At 35.8% G+C, this 27,090-nt stretch overlaps 1 protein-coding gene across 7 annotated transcripts; it reads left to right on the top strand.

The window, feature by feature from the left end:
* Nucleotides 1-1,641: 1,641 nt before the first annotated feature.
* On the top strand, nt 1,642-26,707 carry ASMT (acetylserotonin O-methyltransferase). Of its 7 annotated transcripts, none has more exons than XM_087938396.1 (9): nt 1,642-1,803; nt 5,450-5,624; nt 6,867-6,996; nt 9,313-9,381; nt 9,922-10,040; nt 10,553-10,693; nt 11,826-11,948; nt 12,179-12,424; nt 26,202-26,707. In XM_087938396.1, exons 1-8 carry the CDS (start codon nt 1,732-1,734, stop codon nt 12,388-12,390), a joined length of 1,041 nt encoding a protein of 346 aa, XP_087794522.1. In that variant the 5' UTR covers nt 1,642-1,731; the 3' UTR covers nt 12,391-12,424; nt 26,202-26,707. The 7 variants fall into 7 exon arrangements, with proteins under 7 accessions (XP_087794522.1, XP_087794524.1, XP_087794527.1 ...); XM_087938398.1 differs by lacking the exon at nt 26,202-26,707 and adding an exon at nt 14,661-14,940; XM_087938401.1 differs by lacking the exon at nt 12,179-12,424.
* The last annotated feature ends 383 nt before the right edge of the window (nt 26,708-27,090 follow it).

Raw genomic sequence — 27,090 nt, 5'->3', positions numbered from 1 at the left:
GATAATAATAAGAGACAAGGACTTTGCAAGCAAGATTAGTCACCACATAACTGAATTCTGAAGTGCCTTAAGTTAAATGTTCAATGGCAACTTCTGTAGAATGGGAAATGTACAAGATGGATGCGGAATGATTACCTATTTGCCAATCTCAGGTTTGGAACTTTTACTTTGTTCAACCAAGATCTAGAAAGTTGTATAATCTATTTTCCCCTAGCTGATTAAGCATAATGAATCTGATCTATTTTCCCTTAGCTGATGAAGCATAATTAATCTGAGGAACATTAACACTCGCTTCATTCTTTCTTTTAAATTGACAAGTCTATTTAAATCCCCAAAGACTGGCATTAGGCCTTTATATTCCTACCTTTAAGAAGGATAGCCCATCTGTTGACCAGTTGGTTTTTTAAGCATTATTAGTAAGGCAGGCTTTTGCTGGGAATATTTATGTAGATAAACAGGTGAACTCCACGTCAGACTCTCCAAATTAAATTATTGGTTTTACACCCCCTTGGGGGCAAATGTAAACAAAAATCAAAATTGGGCCTTCCTACAGTGGTGATTTTATTTCAAAGGAAAATATTTTGTAAAATTTAATACCTCTTCGATAAACCATCAATATGCTTACCTTTATATATAAATTATGTAACAATACTTGTGTCTATGACATAATACCACAGTCATCTAAAGGAAGTGAAACAACTTATAGGAAAATAAAGCAAGGATGTCTGTTTCCCAACATTAAAACATTGGTGAATGTGAACAATTCCAGTTCTATCTCATTTTTAATTAGTAATCATTTATATAAAACAAGGTGAGAATTTGCAATGTGCTCAGTCAGTTTAGTTACAGGAACATATAATCCTCTTCACTATTTTGATGTAAGATTCTAGTAAATCCTTTTAGCTGATTATCTCTATATCCACAAGAAGCAGCTGCTATTTAAATTTCATCTCCTTTTGTATTGATTTTAATCAATGATGCAGTTTATATTTTAAAATTACAACAAAATTTTGTTTTATGTTAAGTCTGATTTTTACTGATAACTTGCAAAATAAAATTAATATTCCATTGTCTTCTGGTCCTTCCTCCCCTCCCCTCTCCTCTCCTCCCCCCGTCCTATTCCCTCCCCATCCCTGTCCTCTCCTCTCCTCTTTTGCATCTCAGTTCTCTTTTTTTATATTGCCTATGTAATGTATGCCAGTTGGTCCAATTACTGATCAAACGACCAAGTTATCTTTGTTAGTCTTAGTAGGTTTTTTTTTAATGTAAACTAAAATATTTACAATATATTGCTATGGCACATAAAGCAGAATGTAATTGCGTGATTGGAATCGCATAAATATTAACCAACAATAGACAACCATATATTAGATTAAAAGTCACAGCCTGACTTACAATTGGAGTAAGCCTACTGAACGCAACGTATGTCAGGATAAGCCTGTCTCATTTTAAATTTCAATTTCAATTTAATTTTTTTAAGCATGATTAGGTTTAAATACACAATTATGTATTTAAGAATGATTCAGTATTTTCTTTTAACTCTTATCCTATGAGATTTCTAAGTACTCTATTTTAATTGGATAAATAAATCTATGTTGTTAGGAGATTAGCCTACATCAGCACATTTGTGGAAGCACAGAACACATGTGTTCAGTTCAGCTGGATCACCCAGAATGAGTTTATTTAAATGAAGAGCACAAAAGCATTTCTCTTGTTTGTCTCAGAAGAAGAATGAGCTCTGCAAAAGAACTCAGCTATCCTCACATCTTAATTCAGTACCAGAATGGATTTCTAGTATCTAAGGTAAGATAAGATAAGGTGTTCTTAAATAATGCATTTAAGAACCTAAATTAATGTATTAATTTCCAAAATAGTTGGCTGTAATATTTAAGAAAAGGCACAAGATTAATGACTTGATGATGCAATCAATGAAAACATAATGCCCATGAGATTTGTTTCCCCTCACTAATGTAATGGCTTTAATTTTAATCGAACAATTATTGATAGAATGTAGAAATGGATATCACTTGAAGGAATGCCAGCATCAACATAATTGAAATACATGAATTAAGAAAAGCCATAATTTCTGGAGATGATAGATGATAGACAGACTGAATGAATGAATGAATAACTGGAGCTGAAAAATGAAGCAAAGACTAAATATCTCCCAGAACTGTATTATTATGAAGAGTTTTGATTCTTGGATTAAGAACACCTAGTTCTTACTATCTGTAAAAATGTAAAAAATAACCACAGATTTTCCACAACTTTTCTTATTTATTTACATGTAGAAAATAGAAGGGGAAGGGGGAGAGAGAAGGACAATGCATAATGTAAGAGAATTCTAACTTGATATGCTATTACAAAACCTTGGAAAAACCTGACCATTTTAAACATGCTTTTCAAAAGTTCTTCAGCCCAGCAGCTTTATTTATTTAACAGATAACAGATAATCAGAGTTGGAAGGGACCTTGTAGGTTATCTAGTCCAACCCTCCACCCAAGTGGGAAACCCTACACCATTTCTGACAAATAGCAGTCCAATCTCTTCTTGAAAGTCTCAAGTGATGGTGCTCCCACAACTTCCGAGAGCAAGCTGTTCCATTGGTTGATTGTTCACATTGTCAGAAAGGTTCTCCTTATTTCCAGGCTAAATCTCCCCTTGTTCAGTTTCCATCCATTATTGCTTGTCTGGTCTACAGGTGCTTTAGAACAGGGTTCGCCAAGCTTTTGGACCTCAGGGACCACTAACTGGTTCTGTGGGCGTGGCCTAATTTGTGGATGTGGCTTGGTCATGTGACTGGCTGGGCATAGCTTGTATGTAAATATTATAAATATTTATATAAATATTGATTTTTTTATAAAAAAGAGCAACTTTTACCCAAAATCAGGCAAAGCAGGCAGGCAGATTGAGTTGCTCACAGAATCATTCAGTGATCTATCTATCTGCCATCGGTTAGCTCAGTCTCTCAAATTTGCTTGCCGTGAGTCTGCACTGAATTTGCTTGCAAGCAAACCTTCAGTCCTAAGGGAAGTTTGGCTATACTTAAAAGCAGAGCCGAAGATCTAAAGACTAGCTAGAAAGCAAGAAATCCAACCATTTCCTGCTTCCTAGTTAATCTAAATCTCCCAGCACAGCAGAACAGATGATGGTCAGAAAAAGGAAAAATAGAAATTTAGTAGGCAAGTTTACCAGGTAAGGAGTGAGTGGGCGGGAGGGTTTCCGCAGACCATGTGGGCGGCGTAGCCTTGTGTTTCTGCGCAGCCTGGATTAATTGCTTTTGGGGGGGTGCTCTGGGGGTGAGATTTCTCTGCAGCCCACCAAATTTTCTCATGGCCCACCAGTGGGTCGTGGGCCACCAGTTGGCAACCATTGCTTTAGAAAATAGCTTGACCCCTTCCTCTCTGTGGCAGCCCCTCAAATATTGGAAGACTGCTATCATGTCTCTCCTGGTCCTTCTCTTTACTAGACTAGCCAAGCCCAGTTCCTGTAACCATTCATCATATACCTTAGTCTCCAGTCCCCTAATCATCCTGGTTAGTCTTCTCAGTACTTTTTCTAGAGTCTCAACATCTTTTTTATAATGTGGTGAACAAAACTGGATGCAGTACTCTAGGTGTGGTCTTACTAAGGCTTTATAGATTGGTATTAGTACTTCCCTTGATCTTGATTGTATCCTTCTGTTAATACAATTTAGGATTGCATTAGCTTTTTTGGCTGCTGCTGCACACTGCTGACTCATATTTAGCTGGTTGTCCACTGAGACTCCAAGATCCCTCTCACAGTTACTGCTATTGAGCCTGGTTTCACCCAGTCTATATGTGTACTTTTGATTTTTCTTGCCTAAGTGTAGGACTTTACTTTTCTCTACATTGAATTTCATTTTGTTAGATATGGCCCAGTGTCCTAGTCTGTCAAGATCCATCTGGATCTTGAGCCTATCTTCTTGGGTGTTAGCTATTCCTACCAGCTTAGTATCATCTGCAAATTTTGTAAGTTCCCCTTCTATTCCCTCATCTAAGTCGTTTATGAAGATATTGAAGAGTACTGGGCCTAAGACAGAACCTTGTGGCACCCCACTGCTTACTTCCCTCCATGTAGACTTAGACCCATTAAGTATGAGACTTAATAGGTACTCGTTGAGTATGGTTTGCTAGCCAGTTGCAAGTCCATCTAGTGGTGGTGCTATCTATTCCACTTTTTTCTAGCTTACTAAGAAGTAGGTTGTGGTCTACTTTGTCAAATGCCTTGCTGAAATCTAAATATATTATGTTCACAGTATTTTGCTGGTCTACTTATTTAGTCACTTTGTTGAAGAATGAAATAAGCTTGGTTTGGCATGATCTGTTCTTAACCAACCTTGTGCTGACTGCTAGTTATTACTTTGTTTCTAGATGTTGGCAGATCTTCTTTTTTCATTATCTTTTCCAGTATCTTCCTGGGTATTGATGTTAGGCTGATTGGTCTATAGTTTCCTGGGTCTGTTTTTTTTCTTCTTTTTTTGAAGATGGGAACCACATCAGCTCTTTTCCAGTCCTCTGGTAGTTCCCCGGTGCTCCAGGATTTTTGAAAGATATAGTGCAGTGGTTCTGAGATGACCTCTGCCAGCTCCTTTAAAACTCTGGGATGTAATCCATCAAGCCCCGGTGATTTGTTTTCATCAAGATCAGACAGGAGTTCTCTTACTATTTTTTTGCTTGTTTTAACTTTTATTTCTGGCCTGTCTTTTACAGTTACGTTTTTGGTGGGTTGAGCTATAGTTTCTTTTTGCGTGAAGACGGATGCAAAGAATGAGTTAAGCAGTTCTGCTTTCTCCCTATTGCCTGTTACTTCCTTGCCGTCTTCTCTTTAGTGGACCGACTGTTTCCTTGATTTTTTTCTTGTTTTTTATATGTTGGAAGAAACTTTTTTTTATTATCTTTGACTTTTGTTGCAAGTCTTTGTTCGTTCTGAGCCTTTGCTATCTTGACTTCATCTTTGCAGATTCTGGCTATCTGCTGATATAGTCGTATGTCCTTCTTTCCATTTTTTGTACTTGTCCTTTTTTCTTTCATTTTTTTTTTTATCATTTTGTAACTACTGTGTAATAAAAGAAAATATTGGTATACATCTAGCTGATTATCTCAGTGCCCCATTTCAAGAAAGAAAAATATAGTCCCCCGTGTTGAAAAAATCATATTTTGTTTGCAGTGGTGGTTTTAATATATTAAGGTTTCTGTTTTAATGGCCCATTACAATGTCACAAAATAAGCTTGGCCTCCATAGGGAAATCCCATTTGCATTCATCACCACCAAATGTAGTTTAAGACCTGATTGAAGGTCTGACATATTTTGCTGCTTTGAATTTAATTATCCTTCCTTCTCTTGCCTTTTGGATTTAATCATTGCTGGCAAGCAGTGTGTCCCTATTTTCCATTCATGCTGTTATTTCCTTTTTCCCCACTTTGAGGTGATGTTTACTGCCTGTGAGTTGGGTGTGTTTGATCTGTTGCAAGAATCAGAAGAAAAGTTGTCATCCAAAGCCATCGCAGAACATCTGGGAAGCAGCCTTCATGGAATGGAGATACTGCTGGATGCCTGTGTGGGTTTGAAGCTCCTGGAAGTAGAAGTGAACAAAGAAGGAGGTAACAGGGCTAGGCTGAAAGTATTCTAGATAATAAGTGCAAACTATCACCATTCAATAATTCAATGGGTTCCAAAGTCTGCAGTGGGGAATCTTAGATGCCCTATAAAAAGCCATTCAACCTGTTGTGACAACAACATGCAAGAGTAATCCACTGGACTCCCAAGGTGGTGTTCATGAGAATATTCATAGGAAAAGAAAGTCATTTATGGAAAGGAGGCAGCCTTCAAGAACACAATATGTGCTGGGGCAAGGCATCTCCACATTCTCTAGCTTTCTCCTGAGAAAACTGTTTGTGATGGTGCATTTGGCCATTTGTTTAGGAATTAATTACTTGTTCAGTAAGTAATTCGCCTTCACTTGTGTTCCAGTAACCATTCAGATTTACAATGGTGCTGAACAAGTGGACCTTGTACAAACAGCCATCACAGTTTCCCTGTGGTCACATGATCATGATCCAGGCAGTCTGTGCTTGGCTCATGATTATGACATTGCAGCAAGCTATGGTCACATTATGCAAAGGCAATGGGAAGTTGCAACTATGAGGTCCTCACTTAGCAATGATAACTGGGGCTGCTGGAAGTGCCATCACTAAGTGGTATATACGGTCACATGTTTTTTTTTCAACTTATAACTGCATTGCTTAATGGGATTTCTGTTTCCAATTAATATAAATGAGGATTACATATATGTAGAGAGTCACTAATTGCTGAATTTCTCCCATGCCTAGAGAATATAAGTGAGTAAATATCTAGATCTATAAAGGAGAGATGAAATTTAGACTATTTCTCTTAATGTTTAATAAAAGCAAAAATCAGGGTTTCTTAAATATCAAATTACTAAACCACTTGTGGCACACTAAATTGAGATGACATAGTCTTTCTGCTGAGAAATGTGAAAAGTTTATTTTGCTTCTTTTTAGTGTTCCTTTGGGTCCTGTTCTGTCATGCACCTTCCAGCAGTTTTAGAGATCCATATGAAATTCATAACTGCCTATAATTTCCCCTTGCCATATATAATTATACAATCAAAATGATCAAGAAAACCTTAATCAAGGCCATCATAAATATAGCCACTTAATGAGTATATCAAGCAGATGTTTCTTTATTTGATCCAAAGAAGACCCTGTTGAGAGAATGCAATAAAAATTCATTCTGAAACAGAATTGTGTGATTACATAGCTCTTGCTGTTAAGATTGATATTTTTGCCTGTGTTATTCCAGTTCCATAATTTTCTTTTTAGCTTTTTATTGCAACACAGAAATCTCTGAACAGTTTCTCACCAAATCAAGTCCAAAGTCTCAGTATCATACCTGCATGTATTACTCCAAAACAATTTATCTTTGCTGGCAGTACTTGACAGAGGCTGTAAGGTGAGATGGACAATATGAACTCTTATTCAGTCAAAACTCCATGAAAAAAAAACAACAGATCCTACCCATTTGTATGACTATTCTCTTCAGAAAAAATAAGGTTGAATAAATGTAGTTACTGCTGATTCTAAAGGAGGAAGCACTGTAGTATTCATTGTTAACACAGGGCTGCTATCCCAAAAGTGCTTTTTCAAATGGCAACTGGATTTTGTTTTCCTTGAAGACATTTCACTTCTCATCCAAGAAGCTTCTTCAAGGGAAAGAAAACTCCAGTTTCCTTTTGAAAAACAAACAACTTTGTTACAACCATGACCTGAATGACTGAGAATCTCCATAGGCAGAAGTGCTATATAGAATTATTATAGGCTACTTCTTTCTATTCAATACCATACATGCAAGGTGGGAGAACCAGCATATTCTTAACAGTTTAGAAGACAAGCTTAATGATGGTGCATAGGAAACCCCTGTTAACATCACTGGTCTTAATAACATAGTTTGCAGAGAAAATCTTAAGACAATTGACAATGAGGGTCTGGCACATAAGCATGTGTTGTTAATGTTGAAGGAAAACAAAAAATGAGATCAAGTTTTTTTAGTTAGTGAGAAATGAATGGCTTTATTGACATCAGTGCCTTTGTTTTGTTTTTTGTTTTAACAGAAAGGAGATAAAGATTACTTTGAAGGATACAATTTTAATATGGAGAGGAGGGAGAGAGAGAGAGAGAGAAATAATAGGAAAGCATAGAAAGAAATCTTCCACTATCTATACAATTTTTTTAAAATCAAAACTAAAATCACAATCTCTTTTATGAAATACAAGAGAATGTTTGCTTTATTTTAGTTTTATACAAAAGTTGCATTTTTTTTTAAAAAAAAGGTACAGAATACCATGGCTTGAACACTCTTGAGCTACAGTGCATGTAGTAGAATATGTGTGTGTGTGTGTGTGTGTGTTTGAAAAGATGGACAATTTCTGAAATATGGTTGGCTTGATAATGTATTTTTGCACCTGCAAATGTTGTCACCCTAGAGCCAGAGAGAGTAATAGCTTGCAGAAACAGCACAGATGCAAACTTCAGATTTCATCACTGTAAAGTTCAGTGCCTGGCCACAAATTGCTTATCTCCTATATATTTGAGCTTAGATGGAGGTAAATGTAATGCACACAATTCATAACTTGAGTTATTTGAAGGCCAAAGGTACATTTGTATGATTGTAGGATTTTTTAAAGTTAAGCTCTTCCTTAAAATATCTTGCTTGCTTATAATTCCATCTGTATATGACATGGCTTGTTCCCATATGTGTTTGTTTGGGACTATACACTTGGGTTTTAATTAACTGTGGGACAGTGAAACATATGTGCAATATTAGAAGGATTTAAAAAATCCTCTACTTGTTTCTTATACAAGTTTCTTATACGAGTAGCAGTGTTAGTTTCTATTCATGATTAATATTTGTCTGAATTTGATCCAGTGATGCACAGAATTGTGTCCACATACTATATGCACTGCAGAAAGCAACTTGAGCAACTGTTGATGGAGTAGAATAAAAACTAAGATTGTGCCATTACTCCTGAACAGATGACTGACGGAGGTAGCTCTTACTCTTGAATCCCAGAGAAATACTCTTCATCAGTACCTGTTTCAGTGAGTGATGGGATAATTCCCTTTGGCTTAATTAAGAATAAACTTGGCAGTTGCCAACATTATTTTTCAGCAGTCATGTGTAAAAGGCACCTGTTTTTCTAAGAGCTTTCTTCTGCCTTAAACAAAAAAAAAAATAGCACAACTTATGGTCCTGTGCATAGGAGACTCACCTTATTTTCGCTTGGGAACAATATTTCCCAGCAATATCTAAATCAGGTTATTCAACCAGTTTGAGATTTCAGAATGAATACATGTTTGCATCTCTGCCTGGAGGAGCAGGGAAGGAAAATCTATTTGTGTCCAAAATGCAACCTGCTTCCAGAGAACCATATGAGGGTCCATATAAACAACATATAAAACCTTAACTCAGAAGAAGCAGAGATATCCCACTGCAAGTATCTGGTCCCCAATGTACTTTCCATACTGACGTACATCAGTGATTGTCAAATCATGTGACCCCGCAAATTGCTATGTGTAATAATGGAAAACCCTCCACATATACTTGCATACAATCCATTATCTTCAAGCAACGGTATGATCTATAAGAGCCCTATTTCAAAAATTCCTGGCACAGCACAAGAGTTTTTTCTGAAGGTCAATAGAACTACATAATTTTAACTGACTCTTGAAAAGCTGCCAGACATCCAAAGATGTTGTTTTCCTCCCCAAGGGAAGGCAAGAATCAGTACGAGAGAGCGTTTGGCATTTCACCGAAAGCTGTTTTTGAAGCTCTGTACAGGTAAAGCTCCAAACAATAATGTTAAAAGGAAAACTGCAGGTACTGTCTATGATAAAATGTTTTTTTTTTAAATCCCCTTGTTAATTTTATAGTCCCTTGTATTGTTTATTTCTTGTTTACTCAAATGCTATACTTTTTATAGAAAATAAGGCTGTTAAGATCCGTTAAAATATCAGATATGCAACATAATCATCAAGTTAGTTTATAGTGTGTTTTTATAGTTTTTAGGAACCAAATATTCATAACTATATTGTCTTTTTAAGAAAAATCCTGCATTCGAGGAAAATCTAGCTCATTCATTGGTATTAAAGATTGGAATAATCAATTCATACGAATTCTTCCACTTGAAAAAGGTCATGCAGAAGACTCGACAAATCTATCTGATGGTGAATCTGAGATGTTTCTCCATTGAGCATTGAAGCATATCTAGGAGTTTAATTAGAACGACAGTATTAAAATAATAAATTTATGCATGTTATAATAGTTGTTCTTGTGGCTCTGTTCCATGACACTAATGCTTTTATGATCTTTACTATCTAGATCAGAAGAAGAAATGCTGAAATTCATGTATGGATTGAATGCAATTTGGAGCCTATGTGGCAGAGATGTTATAGCTGCATTTGATCTCTCCCCGTTCACTATGATTTGTGATCTTGGTGGTAAATTCCTTTTCATCCTGATTAAAAATACAGACCATAAAATATTTAGCCCTTTGCTTTTTTTTTTTTTTTTGGGGGACAGCTTTATCTCTTAGGTATATAATAGGCTTAATAAAAGTAGTAAAATGTGGATGCTGACTTTACAGCTTGTCTGAGTTGCGAGCAATGAAATATTCAACATAAACTCAGTCTTTCTGATACAACTTTATCCTCTAAAACAGCAAATTAGTATCTTGTTATGTTCTGTTTTGTGGAACACCATCTTTTCACAGGTAGACAGAGTACAACATTATCTTAAATTTAAAACAAAAACAACAACTGCAATTCTTTCTAAAATATAAAAACACACACAATTACACATAAAATCTTCATACTGAAATAATACTTCAAATCATGTACAATTTAGTGCTCTTCTGCTGATAGTTGTTGCATCCAAGGTCAAAAATAACTATTTGAGAAAATATTTGTTATGTATGGTTGAAAATATCTTTTATTTTATTTTCTTTCAAAAGGAGGTGCTGGGGCTTTGGCCCAGGAATGTGTTTCACTATATCCAGATTGCACAGTCACTATTTTTGATCTTCCTAAAGTAATTCAAACAGCCAAGAAGCATTTTGTATCTCTAGAAAAACATCGGATCAATTTTTATGAAGGTTGGTGTAGTTATTTTGGAGAAAGAGGAAAGGCATTTCTTATGAAATACTTTCTTCTCTATAGAATAAGGTTAGGAGCATTGCTTTCTGAGTCAGAGATCAGAGCCCTAGGTGGAAATGACTGCCTCTTATTCCCTTGTGCCCCTAATACAGGGTAATGAAGGAAACCTGAGAGCAGCTTATTTCCTTTCTAAGTTCAAAAAATGGACACCTAGTCCATTCTCTTTACTTCCAGGGAGTGCAACGCATTTCCTTTCTCTGCAGAGAAACAACATGAGGTATTTTGTCAATGGAGTCAGGACACAAGGAAAAGTCTTTCCCTCAGTCACATAGATTGAATGTGACATTTTATGATGGTGGGGGAATGACTTTGGAAGACAAAACTGTTGCTTAGGCAACAGGTCTTCCTCTTGTCTCCCAAGGTCATTACCACATACCATCACACATTCGGATTCAAGGTTCCTTGATGCTCTAGAAAAGTACTTTAAAAAGTGAACCTTTTACTTTCTTAGTCTCAATTTCATTTTAATTCAGTAAATGTATTTGAATTCACTAAACGATCTGAATACATAAATATTTAAAAATTACTATGATTCTTTCTGAATATTAAAATTTAGACAATGGGCATTCACTCCTAAAGTCAAATAGAGATAATTCAACCTTGAGAATCACAGGGGTTTTGCTTTAGCTTGACAATTCTTCCACAGAGAAAACTGTTATTTCAGATAAATAAGACAAATGTTCCAATTACTTACATTCTAGCTCATGTGTGTGTGTTTGTGTGTGTGTGTATAACATCTACATCTATCTATCTATCTATCTATCTATCTATCTATCTATCTATCTATCTATCTTTCTACCTGCCTACCTACCTACCTACCTACCTATCTATCGTGTGTGTGTGTGTGTGTGTGTGTGTGTGTGTGTGTATACCAGCAGTCAGGAATAGATCTTACTTGATAAAAAGTGTCCACAAAAGAGACCTATAAAAAGATGGATCAATGACATCAGCAAGTATTGCAATTGGCAAAAGAAAGCTCCAGATTGTATGGGTTGGAAACATGCCAAAAAGGCCTTCATCCTGCAAATCAATATTTACTAATGAATTTGTTTCCTTCAATTTTTGTAACAGGGGATTTTTTTAAAGATCCTCTTCCGGAAGCTGAGCTGTATATTTTAGCAAGGATCCTCCATGACTGGTCAGATGAGAATTGTGTACAACTTCTCACAAAAGTGCAAAAGTCTTGCAAAACTGGTATGTACATGATAATATCCTGACTGTGTATTATGCAGTTACACATTTTAATATACATTTGAGTGTGTCAAAAATATTTCTATGACACTATTTCATGTATGGAATTTCTTGGTGCTTAAACATCTTCACATGCAGGATAAACTGTTGCAGAAAATTTGTCCCAAACAGTTATAAACCTGTAATGAAGGAAGATAATACTGGATATGATTTTTTTTTAATATTCCAATTAGGTGGTGGTGTTTTACTAATTGAAACTCTTCTGAATGAGGATAAACGTGGCCCATTGGAAAGCCAGCTCTATTCGCTAAATATGCTCGTTCACACTGAAGGAAAAGAACGGTCACCTGCAGAATATAGCAAGCTCCTCACAGCAAGTGGTTTCAAGGAGATCAAAATTAAGAAATCTGGAAAGCTCTATGATGCCATTTTAGGAAGAAAATAATGGTTTCTGTTACCTTATTATAAATGCAAGCAAGGTGAGATTATATATTTGGCTTCAATTGTGAAAACACAATTGGTTTAATGAAACACAGTTGATCTAAATCCTATTACAGAACAGACATTATAATATTAATAACAGTCTAAAAATATAAAATTTTCCACTATTAACATACTTAAATCAGCATAGAATCTAGAGAGACCTGTTCAGCCTTTTTTGTTTACTTTTTTCTTTTAAATCAGTTTTGCAATAGAAATTGTGCACATTTTCAGCTATTTCTGAAGTTTATTAATATCATGTAATATTAGAATTTCCTCCATGTGATGATGGTGAAAGTTGGTTATGGAATATTAAATTTAGTTGGAAACACTGCATAGAGCCCTTAAGCCATAGCAACAGAACTACAGAAACTAAAAGTGGAATCCTAAGACCAAAAAATGCTGAATGAAATATCTTTCCCTTTTCTTAGGCTAGCCCAGTTCTGAAATAATGGTATGTGACATTCATTTTAAGTAAGGGGAAATTTGGTAATAACATAATAACAAGAAAATTAACAATACTTTGGGTCTGGGTTTCCTCAGAAAAGCATTTGATTAATTCAATACATTTATTGTACTCCCCCCAAAAAACCCCACCCCACCAGAAGTGGTATTCAGCAAGTTCTGACTAGTTCTGGAGAACCGGTAGCAGAAATGTTGAGTAGTTCGGAGAACCGGTAGCGGAAATTTTGAGTAGTTTGGAATACCACCTCTGACTGGTCAGTGGGGTGGGGTGGGAATGGAGATTTTGCAGTATCCTTCCCCTGCCACACCCACCAAGCCACACCTACCAAGCCAAGCCACGCCCACCAAGCCACCCCCACAGAACCAGTAGTAAAAATTTTTGAATCCATCACTGCATCCCACCCCACTCTGCTTTAGTTTCTATTGGGTAACAATGTCTCACAATGTAACACAACTTTAGTAGACTTGTGATGTCTATAAATCTATGATGTCAATTTTATGGAATTCTTCAGTTGGTTGAAACATTGTAATCAATAATCAGAATAGAGCTGGAAGCTACCTTGCAGGTCTTCTAGTCCAACTCCCTGCTACATTTCAGATAGGTGGATGTCCAGTGTTTTCTTAAAAATCTCCAGGGGTGAAACACCTACAACTTCTGAAGACAAGCTCCTCCACAGGTTAATTGTCTTCACTGATAGGAAGTTTGTCCTGAGTTCCAGGTTCTTCCACTGTTTCTTGTCCTGCCCTCTGGTCCTTTGGAAAATAAATTGATCTCCTGTTTTTTTGTGGCAGCCCCTCAAATTTTGGCATACTACTATCATGTCTCCCCTACTTCTTTTCTCTAGAAGAAATATCTAATTCTTGCAACCATTCTTCATATGTTTTTGTCTCCAGGCCCTTGTCTTCAGGAAGTAAGTTGCAATCTACTTTGTCAAATGCCTTGCTGAAGTCTTAGTATACTATGTCCACAGCGTTTTGCTGGTCTAGTAATTTAATTTCCTTTGTCCTGAATTGGGAGGAATATATTTTTGTCTGTATGTAAACCTGCACATACAGAGTCATATAAAGAGAGAAATGGTTAGCAGTAAGGTATAAAATGAAATGCAAGGGAGAGTGCCTAATCGTTGAGGCAGCAGGATTTGATTCTTCTATTGACAGTTTTACAGAACAAATGTTGTCTTGGCCCTTAGATGGCACTGTTATACTATACTTCAGCCCAATGGCTGCTAGTTCCTCTACTCATGTAGAACTCCACAGGTTGAGGTCAAGTTATTCAGATGCAAAGCAGGTGGTGGAATCTAGCAGCTTTTTGATGCTGCAGTGAAAATATTCCATTACTATAGAACATTTTCCTCTGTGCATGAAATGTTATCACATAAATAATGAAGCCAGTCTGTTTAAACAGAATGATTAGTTTTCCCAGATTACAATTTTAATCATGTCACATTTTTTCCATCCATATTTTTCATATTAAATAACATGGGTAATTTTATTTGATGTGAAGGATTATCTGTGATCTTCTGAATCTATCAGTAACATGGACATTGCTTTCTTTGCTTTTGCCTGGGATACCATTAAACGCTTCCTCTCTGTCATCATTAGCAAAATGGTAAAGACTTTTTAAAAAAAAATCTGAAGTTGAATTAAGCTTGAATTAAGCGACTTGTCAAATATTAAACCCTGCTCATAAATAAGATTTACTGTGGAAATCTTTTTTAAAGACTGCCATGTCTTTAGTTCAGCAGTGGCTCTTTTCAATTTGATCATTAGGTGGGCTTCAAACAATTCCTTCTTGGTCGCCAGGATCAGAGGTTTAATCTTCCAAGCTTCGGGCTTGTGTTGGAGCCCATCTTCAGGGAACTTTTCTCTGACTAGAAAGTGTCTTAAGCTGATTCCATAAAGGGCATGCTGGAGTCAGGCAGCATTCAAATGAAATGAATAAGTAGGTATTGCTTCATAATTCAATTCCATTCATCCACTGAATTCAGAGGTGATTATATGATTGGTTCTTTGTTTTATTATATCTTGGTAATAAAATGTGCTAGTTTTGAAGAGAGGAGTGCTTTTCTTAAAATACTGGTATTGGAAAGGTTGTGATAGGTTGTACTTTTAAAAATGGAAGAATTTATTTATTTGTTTATGTGTTAGTTGCAATCATTAAATGTTTACTGAAACAATTTATTCCTGAAAGTATTTTTTTTATACAAGGTAACATAACTGTATTTCTAGCCACAAACAGTTTTTAGAGGTATGTATTAAGAAAGTGCTCAGATATTTCACATACTTAAGAGTTGATTCTTTTCTTGCAATAGGAACACAAGACACTGGGAAATAATATACTCAGGAAATTTCCTGAAAATGGTAGACTGCAATAAAAAGAAATAAGATACTGCAGAATGGTTCAAAAAAGTTCTGATCAAGAATAAGAGAGAGAGATAAAACTCCAAGAGCCAAAAATACATTAACTCCTCAGATAAATTGGAAACTGCAGAGTGTGAAAACTAAGATCCAAAATGAAAAGCCTTGGGCATTATTTTGACCTTGCACAGCACACTTTTTCATGCCAGGAGTCTCAAATCAAAAGATATTTGGGAACTGTTCAAAATCTTTGCAGTGTATTTTCATGCAGGTCTGCCGCTTTATTTCCACTCAATTTCAACAATTATATGGAGCATTACAACTGATGCAATTTACCTACATGTTTAAAATTATAAATAAGGGCCAGTTTGTCTCTTAAACGAAAGGGTTGCAATTACCTGTAGAAAGATTGTTGTTTCAGGTCTCATGAATGCCAGTAATCTTTTGAATTTATCCTTCTTACAACAATTTGGTATAAATCACTATAACTTGTTAGTATTTGAAGCCAATTTATCTACGTAATCTAAGATTATTGTTATAAAGAAGAAAGCCAACACTTGAATATATTCTATCCAAATCTTATCTAAAATTCTAAGAACAAGGTCTAACTGCTGACTTGGAACATAGAATATCATAATTGGAAATGACCTTGGATGTCCTAGTCCAAGCCCTGGCTGTTCAGGTGGTGGTCCAGTCACAAAAACACACAAAAGTATCTGAAGTAGTATTTCCCTGATGATCAGCCACTATATATTATACAGTATTATACTTCTACGTGACAGAAATATATAAATTCAGAACATTCAATTAAAACACTGATCTGCAAGTATATTGAAAATGTGGTAACTGTTACTGTATCAGCATGGATTATCCAGGAACAAGTCTAGTAGGCTAATTCTTTAAAATATTTTTTATTTTTAAAAAAATAGCAGGGTAGATACATTATGATAGAACAGAAACAAAGAAAATAAGAAAAAATAATGAATAAGTAAGAAAGAAAATAGAAAAGATAATAAAGAAGCTGCCTACAATATTTTTGACAATAGTTATAAATGTATATATAACACCTCCCTTTCTAAGGTTACATAATTCCCATCTTTCTATAAACTATTTATTAATCTTCAAACCCAGAAATCACAACTTCATCTTTCTTTTTCTTTTCAGTTAAAAAAAAAAACTATAAGGAACTTCCAGCTACTAATAAATGAAGTTGCTGATCTAATAGAAGACAGTAACTGTTGATAGAAGAGTTGTTAAACTGTTAAATATGAATGAAATGATATAATTCAATGATCTCATAACTGATGCAAAAGTGATACTCAAAGAAGGTTCATCAACAGCTCTTCAAAACTGGAGAGGGAGGTTGAATAGGAGGTTTCAGCGTTAGAATTCTGAATATTTGTGTTACTGACTTGAATCATACCATCATAGATTTGAAAATGACCAATTAGATTGTTGGCTATAAGAATCCAAATTAAATCATACCTAAAATACTATTCAGAACAAATGGATTTTAAGATTGATGAAATGGGGAGAGGAGGCTAATATTTAGAAGAAAAAAATGATAATTCAGAATGATCTTCAGAAAACAGGAAAAGAGGCAAGTCCTCAACTTGCAACAGTTCATTTAGTGACCATTCAAACTTACAACAGCACTGGAAAAAAAGAGACTTCTGACCATTTTTCACAATTCCAACCTTTGCAGCATCCCCATAATCACGTGATCAAAATTCAGGCATTTGGCAACTAGTTCATATTTATGACCGTTGCATTGTGATCATGTGCAATCCCTCATGTGATCCCCTGTTGCAATCTTCTGATAAGCTAGGGGGGAACCCAGATTCGTTTCACAACCAGGTTACTAACTTGTCAACTGCAGTGATAGACTGAATAACTGTGGCAAGAAATGTCATAAAATGAGGCAAACTCACTTAACCAAACTCACTTAGCAACAGAAATTTGGGGCTCAACTGTGGTCATAAGTCAAGGACTACCTGTACTTCATTTAGGAAATAAACACCAAATACACAGCTTTAGGATGGGGAATACCTGATTTACTAATGTAGCAGTTCTTTTGAAAAAAAGATCCTTGAAATCCTCATGCTGACTGCAATTGAGTCAGCATGTAGTGTGGCTGCCCCCAAAGTAAACACAATTTTAAGCGGCATCAACAGAATTATAGTTTTTAAACTGGAGGAAGTAATAGTTTATAATTATACTGCTTTGAGACCTTAAGTACTTTCCTCAACTATGATGAATTATTGTGGAACACTCACTTTAAGAAGAATTCAGGGAGACCGAAACCAAGGTCAATAAGAGATTCCAAAAATAAGCCCTATGAAAACACATAACAAACAAGACATGCTTAACTTTAAGAGGATAAGATTGGAGTATATGTTTAGGGAAATGATATCACTTTTCAAACTCCTGATAAGATGTTACAAGAAAATTCCAAATAATGTTTTCCTTTGGTTTTATGTTGAGGGGTTAACTTAGTGTAAGGTAAATTGAATCCATTTGAAAGTTAGAAAAAATATTAACAGCAATTTAGTAGTGGAACTAATGATCTACGGTAGTGGTTCTCAACCTTTTCTTCACCATTTAAGTACCTTTTGTGGCCACAGTTCATGGCTATGGACTCTGAAGACTTAACTCAAAATTTAAATCATAACATTTCTTCAAGCCTTCATGGATTCCTTGTGATGACATTGTGCCCCCCCACCCCCGAGGTCCATGGACCAGAAGATTGAGAACTACTGATCTAGGAAACTAGCTGTCCTTCTATAGACACATGTGTTAAAGCAAAAGTTGTGGATATTTTAATTAGCATTTTTGAATAAAGGAAAAGTTAGATTTGATTAAATAAATAGCTCCTTCTAGTTATATAGATTTGTGAATTTTTATCAGGTGCAAAAGATTAGGTTCATACATGAAGATCCAATTCAACTCATTTACTGCTTAAAGCCTATGCACAAGAATTTTCTCAACTAAGATTGAAAAGATTTAGCGCTTGCTTGCATATATAGAACATATATATTCAGTATTCAGCATTGTTCAGGTGTTTTCCCACGTCATTATAGTTGTGCTTTTAAAGTTGTAGCTACGTTTCGGCAGAATCTCATCTGCCATCATCAGGCTTCTGTATTGTGTTCGTCTGTGAGTCAGACTTTCACAGCCATTTCTGTTTTAAATTTGGGGCTAGCCTACTGCTGTGCCAGAATGGTTTTTTTCTTCGTCCTGATTGGTTGGGAGTCTTGGTCTATGTTTATTTGTCTTGGAGTTTGCTATGTTCTGCTTGATTGGTGTTTCTAATATCTTCTGTCTGTTTTGTAGCTTTGTTTTTGTCTTGTTTGGCTGGCAACATTGTGTTTCCTGTATTGGAGGCTTTTAGTGCAGCTTGACTCCGAGTAAACGGATGGCTATCATTTATTAGGAAGCTAGGTTTCATCTGGGTGCCTGGCTGGGGTGTGTTTGAGCTGGAGGTATTGGGGGAGGGGTCTGTTTGTGCCCAGGTATTTGCCTGGCTTGTGGTGTGGAGATTTTTTTGTTTGTGAGTGCAGGCTTCCAAATAATTGACAGTCTGGTGGAGTCATCTCTTCTATTCATGCTTTCAGGTCTTTTTTCAATCTCTATGGCTTCTCTGATAATTCTGTAACTGGGGTTTTCTATAGTGGCTAATATACATGTCCAACATACATTGGACAGACCAGTAGAAGAATAAGTACCCACCTGGATGAACAAAAAATGCAGTAAAAAAGCTGGAACATACTTCCTCACTGGTCCAACACATGAAAGCAACAGGTCATAGCATCGACTTCAATGGCACCAAAACCCTAGCCACTATAGAAAACCCCAGCCACAGAATTATCAGATAATTCTCTTATCATCCTCTCCCAAGAAACTTTTTCAACTTTTCTGTTCAGCAGTCTGCAGCTTCTCTCTGCCCTGGAACTCTTCTGTGGGTCACCAACATAGCTCTTTTTTGGTAAGACTTGCCTGCCCAACCTCTTGATGGCCATACACTTTCCCCCAAAGTCATTCGCAGTGCCTTTTTGGTAGTATCCTCCAGTATACTATAGTTGCAGGACCTTTGCTTTTCTTTGCTTGCCAGACCAAGCTCAATTGTTAATTTCTTATGCACAATCTGTGAAAAAAACCTTTTTGATTGTTATTCTAGACCTCTTGGTCTTGGGTCTTCCATCTCCTGTTGGGCTTTCTTGGCCAAGGCACTGCTATAACTTATTAGTTGTACACTTCCAGCTTAAAATCATGGCTTTCTCATCTTTAATTATAAAGACCAGTATTTCTCATACTTTCTCATTTCAGCCATCTCTACACTATAAGTTTATTCACACTTACCTTCTTTTATTCACTCATTTGCTCACACTATTTTCACATTCATATCTATAGAATAAATTCTTACTCAGCATAAGTAGGTGTAGCATTTACAAATGAAAAAGAGAGGCTGTGAAACATTTATTTCATGTTGAGTTAGATCTTTCTTCCACACTACAATTTCATACAGTATTCTTAACTAGGAAGATGATATTTTTTAAATGCCTGTGGCCTTGAATGCTTACAACTATATGTTATTTAGTACCATTTCTACCCAATGTGGAAATATATATTATAGAATTATAATTTTTCTTAGTGTGCATACACTTTCCTAAAGAATATAATATTTTTAGAGAAATGTAGATAATAATTCCATTTATAAAATTAAATAACTGGAACAGACTGAGAATCTGTTGGGGATCAAAAAGTAACTGACTCAGAGTTTGCTTCCATGGCAATCAATGGAAATCATTTTGCAGAAGTCAGGGACTGCACATATGTTGCTTAGGAGATAGAAAGAAAGTGTGTATATTAAAAACACCCCCAAATTAAATCTTCAAAAAGTAGTAATAATAAAGTAAGAAAATTAATTTGGTCTCAGTGGATTAAAGTAGGTTCTAAGCAACTGATGCATTCCCATCCTCAATTTTTACAGCCTCTGGAGCTTTCCAAGATCACACTGCTGAAATTCAGAGATGAAGAACTAGAATGAAAAGGAGATGAATATGAATATATGTATGTATGTATGTATATGTATATGTATATGTATATATGTATATGTGTGTGTGTATATATATAGATATATAGATATAGATATAGATATTCAGATAGATATATAGATATATATATTCAGATATATATCTGAAACAGAGAAAAATGGGCAAAAAAATCTAGAACTTGTTCCCATGTTGCTAATCATTTACCCTGAAAGCAAAAATATAAAAAAAAGAATGGTTCTATACTCTGGCAAAATATACTGACTTTTAAGCAGAAGTTGTGAGACTTTCCTTTAGCCCAAAGTCACACTCCTGGGCAAAATGGTAGAAGATCTGAATTTAAGCTTCTTTGTGTATCTCTGTGCTCTGAGGAGACATTAGAAAAATGGAAATAGATTTAACAGAGGTCAGTAGAGGACACAGATTAGCATAACTTTTGCATGAGCTGATTTAGATGTTGAAGTTCAATTTTATAAATAATTGCTATACTTTGAATGGAAGAACTAAACAGCTCACTCTAACAGGGGATGTTGTCACAAGGTGACCCTGATTACAATTTAGTTTGTTGGTCAGGTGCTGCTAGCTGTTGAGGAATGTGTTCTTTTGCTCCCCTTAATCATGGTATTTTCTCTTGAAACCAGATTTGGGACTGGACAGAGTACGAGAATTCTCCTAGCCTGGCTGAAGTCTGGGAATTGATCACAAAATTGCCAAGTTTGAAAAACACTGTGCTAGATTATTTTTCCAGCAACCAAGACCTTAAGCAAACCTTGCAACTGATCTTTCTGACCCACCCATAAACAAAACTCATTTTCAAAATTTGGTGTTCTATTTAACCTAGTGCCTATATGGAGGTACCACCCCATTCTCTGATTCTGTCATTCCAGTCTCTTTCTGTAGAGAATATAATAGATAGAATTCTTTATTGGCCAAGTGTGATTGGACACACAAGGAACTTGTCTTTGGTGCATATGCTCTCAACGTACATAAAAAGAAAAATACATTCATTAAGAGTCAAGAATCATAAGGTGCAACACTTAATAATAGAGTGAGACAGAGTTGCATATAGCAATACTGCATGGTAGTTGTATGCAAAATGACACCAGATTCTCAGTGTGCAAATAAAAGATGTTTTATACTGGGCAAATTTAATAGTGCTCTATAATGCTATTTGCAAATAAAGACATAAATCTGGGGGAGAAAAGAAAAAGAAAAAAAGAACCAACATGATGACAACTTGATCAAGAATGTTCTTTCCCCTTCTTCTTAAGCTTGCTAAATACCTCTTGAAGTAATACATCATTCTTTCTAGCCATGCCAAATCTCGACTTGTGCAAATCATTTGTATCTGTTCAGTGATATCAGTTATTTTTCATCTTTATATCATCCGTAGAGTCCACCTTTTTTCTAGCTGTTAGCCAGGTAAAAGAAAAACTGTGTCAAATTGAGTTGTTCTTATTAGCGGTGAAAAATAGGATGTGACAGAAACCTGAAATGAAATGATGTTGTTGATCTGCCTGTGAACCTTAGAAATTACACTTGGTTTATTTTTATATCACAACCTTGGGTATTAAAAAAAAAAAAGAAGCTATCTAGACAAGTACATAGAGCTGACTGAAATCAATTCCACATCAACTGACTTCCGACCAACTTTCTTTAACCTGATATCTTGGTTGCAATAATGAGAATTTTTTTTCCTTAGCATTTCTATTAGGTGTCAGTTATGACTTTTAGATTGATACAGGTAGTCCTCAAGTGACCATTCAAAGTTACAACTTATATAAAGGATTTATGATTGTTTTTTACACTTATGATCAGTGGAACATCCCCATGGTCACGTAATAAAAATTCAGTGTTACTGATCCATCATATTCTTATTAAGTTCTTAGCAAAATGCTGAAAATCCATAGAGAATTATTTGGCATGGCCTCTATTTAGGATGAATTAAATGTTATTTGGGGTGGGGGGAACAAAAGGGGGAAAAAAGAAATATTTGGAACCAAGTACACTTACTAGAAGTATGATAATGATAACTTGGAGAATCCACCGAAGAAGACTTAAAGCTCCCCAAGAATAGTCTGCTTGATATAGAGCAGGAATTGTACTTGTGGCACCTGCAGAGTGTGATGATTAAGAGAAGCTATTTAAAAGATTATGAAAATAAATAGATGCATGATTATTCTTAAATCTCATAAGTGTGGAAACAGGAAGCCACAATTCAAGCTGGAGTCATGTTAGGGAAGCCTCTCTAAAATAATCTGTCCCCCAGAAAGGTTTTCTCTAAAATATGTATTCTACAATTTTCATTATTCATTACCTATAGTGGTTGTGGCTCATGGGAGTTGTAATCCAGACCATCTGGAAAGCAGGTTCTGAAAAAGGCTATATCAGTCCAGGAAGAAAATCTGTTTAACAAGCTGAGGAATTCATTAAAAAATCTTTTGGCATTCTGTTTCTCCTCATATTATACTACCAGAGAAGGAGACAGGGCAAGCAACTGGAGATATCTTAGAAAAGGTCTTCCAGAAATAGGGATGGGAAGAAAAATATGTATTTCTATTCTTTTTAAATTTCTTCTACTGCTACTTAATAATTCCTGGCAGTTCCTGCAACTGTTGTAACTAAAATTCATCAGTCAATCTGTCTTGCAATGAAATATTGTTTATTCATTCATGGGTCATCTTGTCAGTGCACTGGAAATATTTTAGCATTCACATAGTAGTGAATGTGTAATATGTCTTGATAATGCCTTAATAGATGACCTGAAATTTGTTTCTGTGGCAATATCTTGGGTTCAGAAAGGCATGGAGGCAGACAGGAAGAGAAGAGGTAAGATAACCTCCCAAGTGAATTAGAAAACCATGTGTCTGGAGAAATATCCACACATTGCTTTTTTTCCACCAACCAACCACAGTTCATCCCCCCTATTCTAAGACCATTTGATGTTTTGACATTTCATAATGATCTTATTCATTGTGGGCAAACTTTTATTAGTGACTCATAAGCAGCCACACTTTCTGATGTAATTAATTAGAGAATGAGGAATGAGTCATACCTGTGTGTACGTCAGTTGGCATCTATTGTACTTTGACTTTTTATTCTAGAAGTTGTAGCTGAGGATGTGAACACTTCTCCTGCCCTCCTCCAAGTCCACAATATTGGGGAAGGAACAATGTCATTAGATCAGATCATGGTGGGCATTCACCTGGGCAGCAGTGTTTGATTGGTGATGAAGAATTCAGTCAATCAAGAGCTTGATTATGCAATCGCTGAGCAATACTTTAAGCCAGACCCAAAGGCAAACAAGGTACCCAAATGACACTTTGAATAATTTTATTTTCCTTTCCTTATTTAAAACAACAGTTTTGCCAGTATTACACATCTTTTCATTGAAATGCTTAATAGAAAAACTGACAGATCAAAATGGGCAGGGCACAGATCAAGTTTTGGAAATAATAGGGGTAGCTCTGATATGTGAAATACCACATATTGTCAGCTAGCAATAGTATTAGCTATTTCTTTTTACTTCTCATGAGATTTAGGTATTCTTGCCCCAAATCTCACTTTTCTTTGTTTGGGGACACTAAAATTTTATGAATTTGAACAATTATGGCAAGATTTTGAATAAATTATTATTTTACAGTAATTTGGGCTATTGTAACAGATAGTAAAGTTTGTGTCATAATGCCCAATAACAGCATATTATTATATCTGGTGTGATGACCTGGAGTGTATCAAAAATATAACCAAAACCAAAACGTAAATAAAGGTCCTTTAATGCCTTCAACTTGGCTTCATTGTTTAATTGTTCACAGTTGAAGATTAAACTATTTTCAAAATAACATTCCAAATGATAGAAATACAGTTCAAATTCAAAGAGCCAATAATGAAGCAAAAACCAAAAACAACTGCACTGAAGAAAGTTTCACGACAGACCAGGAGAATTAATTACAAACTTCAAGAAGATAACCAGGTATAGTCTGGATAAACCTCATCCAGGAATAAAACACTAATATGTCTCCAGCGTTTATGAGCATGCAGGTCCAAACTCTTATGCAGATCTCACACCTGCAACCCATGAAGAGGATCATGGCCCTTTCCTCCTGAATAGACCACATTTTTCCCTGATCTTCTCCTCCCTGCGTGCCCTAGGATGGATGGGGATGGGCCTGGGTCCTCCTCTGACTGCTCAGCCAGCCTCTGCCCTTCCCCAGCCTCCTCCACCACCTCTGGAGCCACACTTCCACTCCCTATTGGCTGTTCCTCCTCTCCCTCAGAGTCAGTCTCCACCAGGGGCATGACATCTGGATTATGTAGGGCTTCTGCCAATAATATACAGGTTCACACAAAGGAAATGACAGGGAACTATTTGAGTAAAAAATTGGTCCAATTAGAACCACAATAATTATTTTATTCATTGGACAAATAAGATTTTGAGATGGACAATTCCAATAGGATTAATCCCCAGTACACACTTCATTGAACTGTTTCAATCTGTCCCTTTTAATTTACTGAAATATATTACAGATGAATAATCAGATAAAGCAGGAAAGTCAAAAATAGAAATTAGTATCTTGATTCCTGCAAAATTGTTTGAATGAGACACATAAAATGTGGTTAGTAATATTTTCAAAATTCCCCTGTCATAATTTGTCAAAGAGTGAAAATTTACATACAATATGTGTTAGGACAACTCTTCTATAGACTAGAGGAAATGATTCTCACCTCAGATACAAACTTGAATTTTATACCTTCTTGAACTCTGTCATGTCCTAATTCAGGATCTTGTAAGTTCTAAAAATATTCTGCCAAGATAGCAGAAAAAACTTCGTAGAATGGCAAAATAGTCAAAGCAGGGACATCTTAGGAAGAGCAGATGTCAGATTGGATGAGTCACAGTAAAATGTGACAAACTTTAAGAAAAACAAAACGTTGCAGATGAAATATGGAAAATATATGTGTGTGTGAGTCTATTGAGTAGCATGGTGACCTTATGGTGAAGATGCTCACCTGCCACCTGCAGGGTTGTGAATTCAGTTTTAGATAGCAGCAGATATTTCTGTCCTAGAAGCAAAGAAAAAAAATATCTACTGCAAACTCCACATGGCATCAGGAAGGGCATTTGGCCAGTAAATGCTCAGCTCCATCCAGTCACCCTGACTCTACCCCAAATTAAGGGATTACAGGTCATAAAAAGGGAGCGGTTTTATGTGTATACTGTATGTGTGTGTGGAGAGAGAGAGAGAGAGATGATAGATAGATAGATAGATAGATAGATAGATAGATAGATAGATAGATAGATAGATAGTTGGAGATAGATATAGATACACACACATACGTGTATACACACATACCTACAAAAGAGGAGACAAAGAAAAGGAAAAGAAAAAATAACATTCAGTGGCTTATATTTATAACTGAATATCCTGATAACTGAAAATGAAAATAATCTGGAAACTCCAATAATATTATTCAAAGAGCAAACTGAAAAATGTGCTATAATTAAATATATTAAAAAAGCCAAATGAACGATAACAGGTATCGCAACCAGGCTTAGAATTAGGGAGGCACTGGTGGGTATAGTCTCTGTTTTAAGATCAACTATCAGCATTTAAAAAAAAACAGAAGTCAAGAAATATGCTGAAGATTAATACTTGGTAGTGTAACAATGAAGAACTTGGGGAAATATCCAGATGCCATGGTGTATCTATTTCCACAAAGATCAGAATCATGCAACTAATGGTCCATTTAACATTCTATAGGAGTGAAACTTGTACTTTAAAACAGAATAGAAATAGCATTAATGCTTTTGAATGTTGGTGTTGGAGAAGACTCCAACTAGTGTAATGTACAACCAAGAAAACAGACAAATGGATCTATATTCTGGATATATTTTTTTCAGAAATAATCAATCTGGAATTCTCGAGTCACAAATAACTAGGCTCAAATTATCATATTTTGGAAATCCATCTCCCTTGAGAAATCTATAATGCTGGGAACAAAAGAGAGGAAGAGAACAGCAGGCAGCAAGATGAGTGGATTCAATTACAGTGACAAATGGGAGCATCATTAGGCTTGGAATAGATAATTATGCAGAAAGTTTATACGATTATGAAGAGCAAGCACTGACTGGATGGCACATAATCAACCATTCCAAAGAATCTTCTCTTTCAATAGAAGAGACTATTTGTACTACAGGGTTGAACTGTGGGCTCCTTGGTGCTTTCTGATCTTTGTTTTTTGTTTGCAGATGTTTCACCACCCAACTAAGTAACATCAATAGCGTCACTCTCAGACTCCATAATCTTCTCTATTTCCACGATTTATATATCTTTCAAGGGTTTTCTGCCTCTCCCCCAACGCCCACCTCATATCCTTATACAATACCAGCTGGCTTTTTTTTTCTTTTTAAAGAAAAGAAACTGATGAGGTGAAATGTAAGAATAGAGGCAGTATACCAGCTGCTTCCTCTCTGTAAAGTTCCTTTATTTACTCTGCATTGGCTGTCTACAGGGATCAGATGGTCAGCATTGGATGGGACCATGTGGACAGCTACTTATTAGGACTGATAAAAGTTCTTTTTACAAAAGTTGCTTTTATCCCTGGATGCAGAGATACTCACGTAATAGTTCTTAGTGATACTGTCAAGATTCCAGCAGTGGCCTTTATTAAAGCATGATCTTCAAGTGAAGCTTCAAAAACTTCAAAGGATTTATTAGGAGCTAACATGTCGGTATGACCTGTGTGTAGCCGATTCTGGACACATAATTCACTCTCACCCTTGACTCTGG

Source organism: Pseudonaja textilis, chromosome 8, assembly GCF_049901715.1.
Source record: "Pseudonaja textilis isolate UNSWEBS1 chromosome 8, rPseTex1.2, whole genome shotgun sequence".
Lineage (NCBI taxonomy): Eukaryota > Metazoa > Chordata > Lepidosauria > Squamata > Elapidae > Pseudonaja > Pseudonaja textilis.
Note: the sequence above shows the minus strand (reverse complement) of the source record. Positions and strands in the feature narration are given on the sequence as shown.